This window comes from Leptodactylus fuscus, chromosome 10 (assembly GCF_031893055.1).
Source record: "Leptodactylus fuscus isolate aLepFus1 chromosome 10, aLepFus1.hap2, whole genome shotgun sequence".
NCBI lineage: Eukaryota > Metazoa > Chordata > Amphibia > Anura > Leptodactylidae > Leptodactylus > Leptodactylus fuscus.
The window spans coordinates 2,416,550-2,431,579 of record NC_134274.1 but is presented as its reverse complement, the minus strand read 5'-3'; the positions used below and the strand labels follow the sequence as shown (position 1 = coordinate 2,431,579).

At 43.4% G+C, this 15,030-nt stretch overlaps 1 protein-coding gene across 1 annotated transcript; it reads left to right on the top strand.

Moving 5' to 3' along the window:
• Positions 1 to 2,993: 2,993 nt before the first annotated feature.
• Positions 2,994 to 13,651, top strand: TECTB (tectorin beta). The gene is made up of 10 exons (XM_075258205.1): positions 2,994 to 3,069; positions 3,484 to 3,674; positions 5,141 to 5,283; positions 5,386 to 5,458; positions 6,664 to 6,767; positions 8,012 to 8,095; positions 8,527 to 8,689; positions 9,125 to 9,194; positions 9,618 to 9,650; positions 13,599 to 13,651. The coding sequence occupies exons 1-10, from the start codon at positions 2,994 to 2,996 to the stop codon at positions 13,649 to 13,651; spliced, it is 990 nt and encodes a 329-aa protein (XP_075114306.1).
• The last annotated feature ends 1,379 nt before the right edge of the window (positions 13,652 to 15,030 follow it).

Sequence of the window (15,030 nt, the reverse complement as noted above, 5' to 3'; positions counted from 1 at the left end):
CTCACTATTCTGCTGGTGCAGTCACTTTGTACATACATTACATTACTTATCCTGTATTATACTCCAGAGCTGCGCTCACTATTCTGCTGGTACAATCACTGTGTGAATGCATTACATTACTTATCCTGTATTATACTCCAGAGCTGCGCTCACTATTCTGCTGGTACAGTCACTGTGTACATGCATTACATTACTTATCCTGTATTATACTCCAGAGCTGCGCTCACTATTCTGCTGGTGCCGTCACTGTGTACATACATTACATTACTTATCCTGTATTATACTCCAGAGCTGCGCTCACTATTCTGCTGGTACAGTCACTGTGTACATACATTACATTACTTATCCTGTATTATACTCCAGAGCTGCGCTCACTATTCTGCTGGTACAGTCACTGTGTACATACATTACATTACTTATCCTGTATTATACTCCAGAGCTGCGCTCACTATTCTGCTGGTGCAGTCACTGTGTACATACATTACATTACTTATCCTGTATTATACTCCAGAGCTGCGCTCACTATTCTGCTGGTGCAGTCACTGTGTACATACATTACATTACTTATCCTGTATTATACCCCAGAGCTGCGCTCACTATTCTGCTGGTACAGTCACTGTGTACATACATTACATTACTTATCCTGTATTATACTCCAGAGCTGCGCTCACTATTCTGCTGGTACAGTCACTGTGTACATACATTACATTACTTATCCTGTATTATACTCCAGAGCTGCGCTCACTATTCTGCTGGTACAGTCACTGTGTACATACATTACATTACTTATCCTGTATTATACCCCAGAGCTGCGCTCACTATTCTGCTGGTGCAGTCACTGTGTACATACATTACATTACTTATCCTGTATTATACTCCAGAGCTGCGCTCACTATTCTGCTGGTACAGTCACTGTGTACATACATTACATTACTTATCCTGTATTATACTCCAGAGCTGCGCTCACTATTCTGCTGGTACAGTCACTGTGTACATACATCACATTACTTATCCTGTATTATACTCCAGAGCTGCACTCACTATTCTGCTGGTACAGTCACTGTGTACATACATTACATTACTTATCCTGTATTATACCCCAGAGCTGCGCTCACTATTCTGCTGGTACAGTCACTGTGTACATACATTACTTATCCTGTATTATACTCCAGAGCTGCGCTCACTATTCTGCTGGTACAGTCACTGTGTACATACATTACATTACTTATCCTGTATTATACTCCAGAGCTGCGCTCACTATTCTGCTGGTGCAGTCACTGTGTACATACATTACATTACTTATCCTGTATTATACTCCAGAGCTGCGCTCACTATTCTGCTGGTACAGTCACTGTGTACATACATTACATTACTTATCCTGTATTATACTCCAGAGCTGCGCTCACTATTCTGCTGGTACAGTCAGTGTGTACATACATTACATTACTTATCCTGTATTATACTCCAGAGCTGCGCTCACTATACTGCTGGTACAGTCACTGTGTACATACATTACATTACTTATCCTGTATTATACTCCAGAGCTGCGCTCACTATTCTGCTGGTACAGTCACTGTGTACATACATTACATTACTTATCCTGTACTATATGGCCACTCCCCCATCCCTCAGGCCATATAGCATATAATCTCCATGATGTAATATGTTGTAATTGAACTTTACTGAAGATATTTGGATTCTATATATATAACGTTCTTTACACTTTTGTTATTGTTTATTACTTTTGTATTATATTTGGTTATTTTTATTTCATGGAGTATTTATTTGATTCTATTCTATTATTATTATTATTATTATTATTATTATTATTATTATTCTTTCTCGTTATATTTTCTCTTATATGGAATCCACATACAATAAATATAATGTATAATAATAATAAATACAATCTAGACTCTGGAACTAATAAGACGACTGCCTGGACAATCCTGAGCCCTGTGCGGTATATAAACTATTGTATCTGTTGTCAGATATTGGGCGATGTATTCATCAGGCCGCGGACGCTGAACACTGGATCTTTATAGGCAGCTGACATTTATCAGGAGAAGAACGATCCTATTTACCCTGCGGACTATAAAAGAGGAGCGATCAGGACGGGGACACTCAGATGGTTCACGGGGGAGGATCAAAATAGAGACTATAAGGGAATGTCTGCGGAAATCCGAGGCCATGAGCAGCTGGACTGAAACATCCCGAACTGCACAGGTAAGTAACAACGTATCATTACATCAATGGCAGATACACCGACAAGTAGCTTAGATCTTCCTATATGTAACACAGCGCATTCGTATTACATGAAATCGTAAAATAGATGGTTTGTCACTTCTTTCATCTTCTTAAAAAAAAATATTGGAAACATTTTGGAATGAAGATTAAAAATCACAGGACAAACGATATAAGGAAAAGACGGACACGGCGGCAAAAACCGCTACAATGGGATTTATTGTAAGAACTGGTGAATGTATCCAGTGTAATAGCGATACATCTAATGAAACATTGTGATAATTGCAAGAAATATAGCAAAATACAATAATGGATACAAAGTATTTAGTAAAATATGGAGATTTATTAAGAGGAATCATTTAACAATGACATTTATTTCACATAATATTGCAAAAAATTTGGCTTTAAATTTAATTATGAAAACAATTTAAAAATATATAAAAAAAATACAAAATTAAATAAAAGAGAACAAAAGGAAAAGAGCGACATTAAGTATCGTAATACTATACAACAAATCGCCCCTGTAAGAAATCGTAATAAGGAGAATCGCGTTGAGATCTTTTGCCGTCTGTGATTTTGTAACCAAAACTTTCTTTGTCTGACAGATGATTTCTTCTTTCTCCGTCTCCTTCTGCAGGAATAGAAGAGATGGAGACATAAGTGTCCGTCCTGATTAGTGCGAGCCCCAAGCCCTGCGCTCTCTGTCCGCCGTCTTGTCTCATAACGTTTGTTAGTTTGATCTTGAAGACATGCTGCTTCTTACCCTGGCGCTGTTCCCGATCCTGATTGCTAGCTCTGCGGGCAAGTGCGTCCCCAATAAGGCAGGTGAGTCGCGTCACACATACAGTATGGCGGTTTGATTCAATGTTTGCTATAAACTTCACTTTCACCATTGCCGGGGGTTTGGCTCTTTTACTAGTTTTTGAGTTTTTTTAACCATAAAACTTTTGACGTAATACAAGAGATCCGCAATCTGTAAGCTCTTGTAGATGTTTAGACTTGGAAATGAAAAACCAGCATTAAATTTGTGCCAATATCTTTAAAGTATTTCCAAATTTTAGCAGAATGGCTGCATCATTTGTAGAATTTTTGTATACACTTGTTATATACAGGCTTTGTTTTACATGCAACAAATAACATAATTATAAAACAAAATTGCAACAATGTATATCCTATAAAATGACATTTCCTGTTCTGGAGGTGACGGGTGATCAGATTTTGCCTTAATTTGACTTCCAGATGTGATCATAGTCCATTGCTATCCCAAATCTATTGTGGCCAAGATCCCAGAGTGCCCGTATGGATGGGAGATCAACCAGTTGGCGCTCGGTGGCGTCTGCTATAACGGAATCATCGAGTCTGGTTATTATCAATTCACCATCCCTGACTTATCTCCAAGGAACAAGTCTTACTGCGGGACACAATCTGATGTGAGCGAAACCTTCACTATTTGGTTTTGTTACTTTTTTTTATTTTTTATTTTACTTTTAGATTAAAATGAGAAACTTTAATATAAATTTAACCCATTGCTACAATTCTTTCTATGATTTTTAGTGAATTTTAGAACCTAAATAATATAAAGATATAATATATAGAATAGGATGGAATATACAGTATAATCGATATAAGATTTCAGTACTTTTGCTTTAACAAATATTTGAGAAATATTGTTCCAATTTTTTCTTTTTTTGTTACAAATCGTTATCTGTCAATGTCATTGGCCAGCAGATATGGATCAGCCCATAAGGTCGCAGCGCCAGTCACAACTTCCTGTTCACAGATGAAACTTCTGCTTGCAGCCTCCATTAGGGGGCGCTCTGATCTGACAGTATTTTGTGCCTACAATTAGAGATCAGTGATCGGGTTTCCCAAAAATTTAATTTGTTACAAATTTTTCAACAATTTTGTGCTAGAATTATAGAAAAACTGCATTTATGCAACTTTCTTACGAGCTTACTCTGCAGCCAAAATGACATCACAAACAGTGAAAAAATTGAAAATAGCAAACATTTTTAGGTATTTTCCTTTTTTAACCATTTTTATACTGCTAATATTGGAGCCCCGAGGGATCTTGAACCTCAGGGTGTCTGATCATTAATTACAATGCAATACATAGAGCAGCCTATAATACATTGCAATACATAGAGCAGCCTGTAATACAATGCAATGCAATATATAGAGCAGCCTATAATACAATGCAATACATAGAGCAGCCTGTAATACAATGCAATACATAGAGCAGCCTGTAATACAATGCAATACAATATATAGAGCAGCCTATAATACAATGCAATACATAGAGCAGCCTGTAATACAATGCAGTACATAGAGCAGCCTGTAATACAATGCAATATATAGAGCAGCCTATAATACAATGCAATACATAGTTCAGCCTGTAATACAATTCAATGCAATATATAGAGCAGCCTATAATAAAATGCAATACATAGAGCAGCCTGTAATACAATACAATGCTAATACATAGAGCAGCCTGTAATACAATGCAATGCAATATATAGAGCAGCCTGTAATACAATGCAATGCAATACATATAGCAGCCTATAATACAATGCAATACATAGAGCAGCCTGTAATACAATGTAATGCAATACATAGAGCAGCCTTCTTCAAATCCTACCGATGCAGAAGTCACTGGCGTTCCTGTATCATTGTCATGCTGCGATTTACCAGAATGTGACGGTTTTGGAAATCCCAGCATATTTACTGCAGATATTTCTCTGCAATGGGGGGGGAGAGGATTAGCCAGAATCCCATCCATTTTGCAGGTCCCTGGCCTTAATGTTGGAGCATATAGAGACATCTTACACAGTTTCTCACCTTGTGCCCTATATAAGATCCATAAGGACCATTCAGTGACTTTGGGTTTATTTTCCAGTTCAAGAACCCAATCTACCACTTTTACAACTCCATAGTCTCCAATGACAGCACGTTGATCGTCAAGAGTCAGCCGGTGAATTACACTTTTACCTGCACTTATCAATCCAATTATCTGGTCAGCCATGCTGCCTTTGACCAAAGGTAAGTTTGCTCCTTGGCTGCCAACGCATTTCCAGTACGGACCCCCCGGGCGCGTTCCACTCATGTATGTTTCAGTCTTACATATTTTTTTCCTTCTTCTAGAGTAGCCACAGTCCATGTGAAGAATGGGAGCTCGGGATCATTTGAAAGCACATTGTCTCTCAATTTCTACTCTGTGAGTCTTTCAAACGCCCCCTCCTCAGCACTGCCCACCTCGCTCTCTTCCTATGCCATGTGCTTGGTCTTATGGGGGTATTTTGCAGGATCCTATAAGCGCCCTTTGTTTGGGACCTCTATAAATGATTTGGTGACGAGACAGTTACATAGAGAGCCCATCTCGCTGCAGATCTGTGGGTTACATAGACAGCCTATAGAGTTCAGTTGGTGCCATGTAATTCCTTATTTGCCCTGTAGGGGCACTGCAGAGGAAGTGAATAGATGCTCTGACATGGAGGACTCAGCACATCTAGGTGTTACATAGACAGCCTATTGATTTCAGTGGGTGCCGTGTAATGCCTCATTTCCCCTGTGGGGGCACTGCAGAGGAACTGAACAGTTTATAGCTGATCACTGTAAGTCCTAGCAGTCGGACAACCTGTGAGCTGTTGTAATGAACATGGGCTATCCATAATACTGAACCCCTTTGGCTGCTTTTTGTCCTGGCCTGTCCATGGCTTGTGTAAGCTCAGTATCACTAAAGTAAATGGGGCTGCAATGTCACACACAACCTGTGGACAAGGGAGGCGCTGTTTCAGGAACAAAGCACCCATGTTTTTTCTATTCCTAAACAACCCCCTTAAGTGAAAGTAACCCATGATGTCACTTCTATCTGAACATAGGGAAGCTCTCCGGAGGGGAAATATACAAGAGACTCCAAACATTCCCATCACAAACATCACTTAATGGATAATTTGGGTCCTTGACACCTTGTGTGTACACTGTAGGTTCTTCTAGAAGAGACCGGTTCTGGAGAATGTTGGGGATCTCTGTGTGATACAACGAGGCAAAATCTACCAGAATTATTTCACACGTTGCATTGCACAATTTTAAGGTGATATCTGTAGTCTGTGACCATGGAGACACTAAGATACAAAGAATCTGTAGAAACAAAACAATAAACAATCGGAAACATTGTTTCTTCTTCTTTATCGACACATTGAATCACTAGGGAAAGCTAAAACAGTCCATACACTGTAACGCCTCTGTATAAGGACCACACCCAGCTATCTCCCTTACACAGTGTGGCGGTAATATGTAACGCTTGAGACTTTCTTTGCAGATGACACTTCTACTCTCCACCTGATAACATTCCATTGATTTCTATTTGTCTTTGTGTTCTTGGTTGTTTTTGTTGCTTTTCTGTTATTGTTGTCTGGAAAGAATGCCAAGTTTTCCACCCAGAAAGAAGCTCCATTTGTGGTGGAAACGTCCGACATCGGATCCGATTTATTTGCTGGGGTTGAAGCCAAAGGAATTAGCAACAGGTATGAAAAGATCAGAAGTGATCAACCATAGGGCGGTACAATGTGTTGTATATAGGGGAGTGTTATGTGGACACTGTATATTATTTGGTAGGATTACTTTGGTTGTATATGACAGTATTATCTTGGTTGTATATGGCAGTATTATCTTGGTTGTATATGTCAGTATATGTCAGTATTATTTTGGTTGTATATGTCAGTATTACTTTGGCTGTATATGGCAGTATTACTTCGGTTGTATATGGCAGTATTACTTTGGTTGTATATGACAGTATTATCTAGGTTGTATATGTCAGTATTACTTTGTCAGTATATGTCAGTATTATTTTGGTTGTATATGTCAGTATTACTTTGGCTGTATATGGCAGTATTACTTCGGTTGTATATGGCAGTATTACTTTGTCAGTATTATTTTGGTTGTATACAGTATGTCAGTATTACTTTGGCTGTATATGGCAGTATTATTTTGGCTGTATATGGCAGTATTACTTTGTCAGTATTATTTTGGTTGCATATGACAGTATTATCTTGGTTGTATATGTCAGTATTACTTTGGCTGTATATGGCAGTATTACTTTGGTTGTATATGGCAGTATTACTTTGGCTGTATATGGCAGTATTGCTTTGGTTGTATATGGCAGTATTACTTTGGCTGTATATGTCAGTATTATTTTGGTTGTATATGGCAGTATTACTTTGGCTGTATATGGCAGTATTGCTTTGGTTGTATATGGCAGTATTACTTTGGCTGTATATGGCAGTATTGCTTTGGTTGTATATGGCAGTATTACTTTGGCTGTATATGTCAGTATTATCTTGGTTGCAAATGACAGTATTATTTTGGTTGTATATGGCAGTATTACTTTGGCTGTATATGACAGTATTATCTTGGTTGTATAGGGCAGTATTACTTTGGCTGTATATGGCAGTATTACTTTGGCTGTATATGTCAATAATATCTTGGTTGTATATGACAGTATTATTTTGGTTGTATATGACAGTATTACTTTGTCAGTATATGTCAGTATTACTTTGGTTGTATATGACAGTATTATCTTGGTTGTATATGGCAGTATTACTTTGCACAAGTTGTTTTCATGGCATTAAGGAGTATATAGCTGAAGAATAACTGTATGAAATATTATGTGTGAGAAAACTTTCCTCGTTGGTGAACGACCGATTCTTATAGTGTTGTCCTATCTGTAAAGAGGAATTTTATAACCAACATTTCTGCTTCTGTTCTTAAGGTTTAAGGTTGTTCTGAACTATTGCTGGGCCACCCCGTCCCCGGACTACGCCTATCACATACAATGGCAACTAATAAGTAAGGGGTAAGACGTCTATTACTACGGTATAGTGTGTACAATGTGGCTGTATACAAGGCTATAGGGGGAACCGATCTGGTCATTTATTACATAGTTACATTTATGGCACAGTGCTATTATAGATTTATATTTATTGTATCATTACATTGATATTATTGTTACATTGATATTATTGTTACATTGATATTATTGTTACATTTATTGTGTAGTTACATTTATATTATTGTTATATTTATTGTGCAGTTACATTTATATTATTGTTACATTTATATTATTGTTACATTGATATTATTGGTTTAGTTATATTTATTACATAGTTACTGTATATTTGTGGAGCAGATGATGATGATGAATATATCACTTAGGTAATGCGCTGTATGAGTCTATAGCCACTGTTATACCGCCCCCTATGTGCAGACATGTTGTTCTTTCTGCAGTTGTCCGTCTGATGACACGATTATTGTACATGAGAATGGGAAGAACAGTCGCGCCACTTTCCAGTTTAACGCCTTCCGCTTCCAGAACGTTCCTAAGTTATCCAAAGTCTGGCTGCACTGTGAGACGTATCTGTGTGACAGCGAGAAGTTCTCCTGCCCTGTGGTACGTACAGAAGAAGATCATCGGCCCATTATATTACACCGAGGACCCAGAGGAGGATTCTGCTGAGAATATTCTAGAAGCGCCTATACATACTATATATACATGTTAGATATATCTGATATGCAACTTTTCTGTTTGTGTCTAAATATTTTGCAAAGCCTTTACACCATGTAGGAGAGGAGTATCTACAAACATTCTGGAAACCATCAACAAGCAGGCTGGCGTAGGAGGGATTATGGCTATACTAGGCCAATAAGACCCACAGCTCATTCCCAACCGATACCCAATAAACACTGAAAGCAGATCAGATCCATTAACACCACCTTGTTGATGGTTTCCAGGCAATGTAACAAACGGTAACACTTGTACATAATCACCGACTGCTACATTCTATCACATGACTGGAGGTTTCTCTGCTCTGTTTTATATTGGTAGACATGCGGAAAAAGGAAACAGCAGAAAGAACAGACGGGAGGCGTCCTGGTGGCGGAGTTTTTACTGCAGAGTATGTATCCTATGAGAGGATCCCGGGGATCCATCCTAAGATGTGACTACGACTCCCTACAATACTGCGCGCCAATGTACAGCATCGGCCGGAACTCTCAGTGTGCATGGGGCCTGAGTCTGTGCCCACACACACTATACAGAGGGGACATGGTGGGCGCTGACTGTCTGTGCGGCCATATAATGCCCCATCTCCTAATATAGAGAATTATTCTCCCTTACACACAATGATCCTGGTATCAAAGTACAAACCAGTAGGGCAGCCAGGATGTGATATATCAGGGGGGTGGAGCTATAGGGGTGACTCCTACACAATAACAGGTCCTACCCCATAGAGCTTACACTCTATCCTGAAGCGCTGATACAGAACAGTGGTGTCCAGTACAGGTGTGTCTATAACTCGTATTCTCTGCTCTTGCTTCAGGTTCTGCATCTTTGGGCTCTCCTGGCCTCGCAGGTAATGTTCTCCAATGGAAACTGCTCAGTATTCCCCAACCCCTTCCCAAATATTCACAATAAAGAAGCTGAGATATGAGGAGCTGATTGTAGACTGGTCACACGATGAGATCTGCTATAGGTGCCGAGAAGCTGCCTGGAACATGGAGGAAAGGACACCCATATAGGTGCCGATACAGGGGCTCTATAGCTCCATAGGCACAGCTACAAGGGCTCTCTACCTCTATAGGGGCAGCTACAAGAGCTCTATACCACTATAGGAGCAGCTACAGGGGCTCTATACCTCTATAGGGACAGCTACAAGAGCTCTATACCACTATAGGAGCAGCTACAGGGGCTCTCTACCTCTATAGGGGCAGCTACAGGGGCTCTATACCTCTATAGGGGCAGCTACAGGGGCTCTATACCTCTATAGGGGCAGCTACAGGGGCTCTATACCTCTATAGGAGCAGCTACAGGGCTATCTATCTCTATAGGGGCAGCTACAGGGGCACTATACCTCTATAGGGGCAGCTACAGGGGCACTATACCTCTATAGGTGCAGCTACAGGGGCTCTATATCTCTATAGGGGCAGCTACAGGGGCTCTCTACCTCTATAGGGGCAGCTACAGGGGCTCTATACCTCTATAGGGGCAGCTACAGGGGCTCTATACCTCTATAGGGGCAGCTACAGGGCTATCTATCTCTATAGGGGCAGCTACAGGGGCACTATACCTCTATAGGGGCAGCTACAGGGGCACTATACCTCTATAGGTGCAGCTACAGGGGCTCTCTACCTCTATAGGACAGCTACAGGGGCTCTCTACCTCTATAGGGGTAACTACAGGGGCTCTCTACCTCTATAGGGGCAGCTACAAGGGCTCTATACCTCTATAGGGGCAGCTACAGGGGCTCTATACCTCTATAGGACAGCTACAGGGGCTCTATACCTCTATAGGGGCAACTACAGGGGCTCTATACCTCTATAGGGGCAGCTACAGGGGCTCTATACCTCTATAGGGGCAGCTACAAGAGCTCTATACCACTATAGGAGCAGCTACAGGGGCTCTCTACCTCTATAGGGGCAGCTACAGGGGCTCTATACCTCTATAGGGGCAGCTACAAGAGCTCTATACCACTATAGGAGCAGCTACAGGGGCTCTCTACCTCTATAGGGACAGCTACAGGGGCTCTATACCTCTATAGGGGTAACTACAGGGGCTCTATACCTCTATAGGACAGCTACAGGGGCACTATACCTCTATAGGGGCAGCTAAAGGGGCACTATACCTCTATAGGTGCAGCTACAGGGGCTCTATACCTCTATAGGACAGCTACAGGGGCTCTCTACCTCTATAGGGGCAGCTACAGGGGCTCTATACCTCTATAGGACAGCTACAGGGGCTCTATACCTCTATAGGGGCAGCTACAGGGGCTCTATACCTCTATAGGGGTAACTACAGGGGCTCTCTACCTCTATAGGGGCAGCTACAAGGGCTCTATACCTCTATAGGGGCAGCTACAGGGGCTCTATACCTCTATAGGACAGCTACAGGGGCTCTCTACCTCTATAGGGACAGCTACAGGGGCTCTATACCTCTATAGGGGTAACTACAGGGGCTCTATACCTCTATAGGGGCAGCTACAAGAGCTCTATACCACTATAGGAGCAGCTACAGGGGCTCTATACCTCTATAGGGGCAGCTACAGGGCTATCTATCTCTATAGGGGCAGCTACAGGGGCTCTATACCTCTATAGGGGCAGCTACAGGGGCTCTATACCTCTATAGGACAGCTACAGGGGCTCTATACCTCTATAGGGGCAGCTACAGGGGCTCTATACCTCTATAGGACAGCTACAGGGGCTCTCTACCTCTATAGGGGCAGCTACAGGGCTATCTATCTCTATAGGGGCAGCTACAGGGGCTCTATACCTCTATAGGGGTAACTACAGGGGCTCTATACCTCTATAGGGGCAGCTACAGGGGCTCTATACCTCTATAGGGGCAGCTACAGGGGCACTATACCTCTATAGGACAGCTACAGGGGCTCTATACCTCTATAGGACAGCTACAGGGGCTCTATACCTCTATAGGGGTAACTACAGGGGCTCTCTACCTCTATAGGGGCAGCTACAAGGGCTCTATACCTCTATAGGGGCAGCTACAGGGGCTCTATACCTCTATAGGACAGCTACAGGGGCTCTCTACCTCTATAGGGACAGCTACAGGGGCTCTATACCTCTATAGGGGTAACTACAGGGGCTCTATACCTCTATAGGGGCAGCTACAAGAGCTCTATACCACTATAGGAGCAGCTACAGGGGCTCTATACCTCTATAGGGGCAGCTACAGGGCTATCTATCTCTATAGGGGCAGCTACAGGGGCTCTATACCTCTATAGGGGCAGATACAGGGGCTCTATACCTCTATAGGACAGCTACAGGGGCTCTCTACCTCTATAGGGGCAGCTACAGGGCTATCTATCTCTATAGGGGCAGCTACAGGGGCTCTATACCTCTATAGGGGCAGCTACAGGGGCTCTATACCTCTATAGGACAGCTACAGGGGCTCTATACATCTATAGGGGTAACTACAGGGGCTCTATACCTCTATAGGGGCAGCTACAGGGGCTCTATACCTCTATAGGGGCAGCTACAAGAGCTCTATACCACTATAGGAGCAGCGACAGGGGCTCTATACCTCTATAGGGGCAGCTACAGGGGCTCTATACCTCTATAGGGGCAGCTACAGGGGCTCTATACCTCTATAGGACAGCTACAGGGGCTCTATACATCTATAGGGGTAACTACAGGGGCTCTATACCTCTATAGGGGCAGCTACAGGGGCTCTATACCTCTATAGGGGCAGCTACAGGGGCACTATACCTCTATAGGGGCAGCTACAGGGGCACTATACCTCTATAGGTGCAGCTACAGGGGCTCTTTACCTCTATAGGGGCAGCTACAGGGGCTCTATACCTCTATAGGGGCAGCTACAGGGCTATCTATCTCTATAGGGGCAGCTACAGGGCTATCTCTATAGGACAGCTACAGGGGCTCTATACCTCTATAGGTGCAGCTACAGGGGCTCTTTACCTCTATAGGACAGCTACAGGGGCTCTATACCTCTATAGGGGCAGCTACAGGGGCTCTCTACCTCTATAGGGGCAGCTACAGGGCTATCTATCTCTATAGGACAGCTACAGGGGCTCTATACCTCTATAGGGGCAGCTACAAGAGCTCTATACCACTATAGGAGCAGCTACAGGGGCTCTATACCTCTATAGGGGCAGCTACAGGGCTATCTATCTCTATAGGGGCAGCTACAGGGGCTCTATACCTCTATAGGTGCAGCTACAGGGGCTCTATACCTCTATAGGAGCAGCTACAGGGGCACTATACCTCTATAGGGGCAGCTACAGGGGCACTATACCTCTATAGGTGCAGCTACAGGGGCTCTCTACCTCTATAGGACAGCTACAGGGGCTTTTTACCCATATAGGTGCTGATACATGGACTCTCTACCTCGATAGGAACAGCTTCAAGGCCTCTCTCCCTCTATAGGTGCTACTACAGGGGCTCTCTACCTCTATAGGGGCAGCTAAAAGGTTTCTCTATCTCTATAGGTGTAGCTATAGGGGCTCTCTATCTTTATAGGAGCAGCTACAGGGGAATGCTACCTCAAATGGTTCCTGGGAAAGCTGGGTACCCCCATAACAATCTCCAGGAACTACTTGCACAATTAAAATATAAGAAATAATAATACAATACATTATAAATCCGGACTCCCATGTCTTAGCAGCGAACACCCTGTAGCGCCCATTATGTTATCACGGTATTTGCCGCTAGACTACAAAGCTGGGTGACAACCCGTGAGGAACCGAATAGGATAACCCAGCTTTCCCAGCAGCTGATATGAGCATATCTAGGATATGAATAACTTTAGGAGTCTCCTGTTCCCTCCTCAGCGCTCTTCCATCAGCTGCTCCTGACAATGGGGATCTACAAGATGCTAGCCTAAAGCTAGCCGACCTCAGAGGGACGTCCCAGGACACAACGCGCACATGAGGCTCCGCGCACTCCAGTCATACACACCCTCAGGAATACAGCGGTCTGCCATCGGCCTCACAGAAGCCTGAAGACGTCTTAGACTATAACTTAGCAGTGGAGTTGGACTCAACGTTCATCTTAAAGGCAGTTTCTGGTCTTATGTCAGTGAAGCTTCGTCTCTGTATAATGAACAATGTCACAACTTTCCAATGGACTTTGTGTTCTCACTTCTATAAGATCTCTGCTTGCAGGCGGTGAATAGGAACATCGAGAAGTTATTGTTACATCCCCTTGTGCAGTGTGCAGACTGATACATTGTAACAAGGACAGGAGCGAGGCTTGTGCGGCCTCACAGGGGACGGTCTGGATGAGGTGCAATGGTAACAAATCCTCAGCAGTGACAGTGCGAGGGCCGTCACCTCTCCTGGGCTCCTTGCAATGGACGCCACTCTATTATTATATTACTGCCCCTCCCCCGGGCATCATCTTATTATACTCTGGGGTCTGAAGAGACCCTTAGTGATTCAAGGATGGGGAAGCCCAAAAATATTAGGTTCAGTAAAGCCGGAGACTTCTGTAAAATCTGAATGAGCCGAATTCTTTACTGACCATTTCTCCATCTCTGGCCAAGGATGCTTCAGCCTCTGCACAAGAATCTTCCCGTCCACTGACAGCAAGCAGAGATCCCGAGGAGGAGAAGGAGGAAGAGGAGAAGGAGGAAGAGGAGAAGGAGGAGGAGGAGAAGGAGGAGGAGGAGGAGAAGAAGGAGGAGGAGAAGAAGGAGGAAGAGGAGAAGGAGGAGGAGAAGAAGAAGGAGGAGGAGAAGGAGGAGGAGGAGAAGGAGGAGGAGGAGAAGGAGGAGAAGGAGGAGGAGGAGAAGGAGGAGGAGGAGAAGGAGGAGGAGGAGAAGGAGGAGGAGGAGAAGGAGGAGGAGAAGGAGGAGGAGAAGGAGGAGGAGGAGAAGGAGGAGGAGAAGGAGGAGGAGAAGGAGGAGGAGAAGGAGGAGGAGGAGAAGGAGGAGGAGAAGGAGAAAGAGAAGGAGGAGGAGAAGGAGGAGAAGAAGGAGGAGAAGAAGGAGGAGAAGAAGGAGGAGGAGGAGAAGGAGGAGGAGAAGGAGGAGGAGAAGGAGAAAGAGGAGGAGAAGGAGGAGGAGAAGGAGAAAGAGGAGGAGAAGGAGGAGGAGAAGGAGGAGAAGGAGGAGGAGGAGGAGGAGAAGGAGAAGAAGGAGGAGAAGGAGGAGGAGAAGGAGGAGGAGAAGGAGGAGGAGAAGGAGGAGGAGAAGGAGGAGAAGGAGGAGGAGAAGGAGGAGGAGAAGGAGGAGGAGAAGGAGGAGAAGGAGGAGGAGGAGGA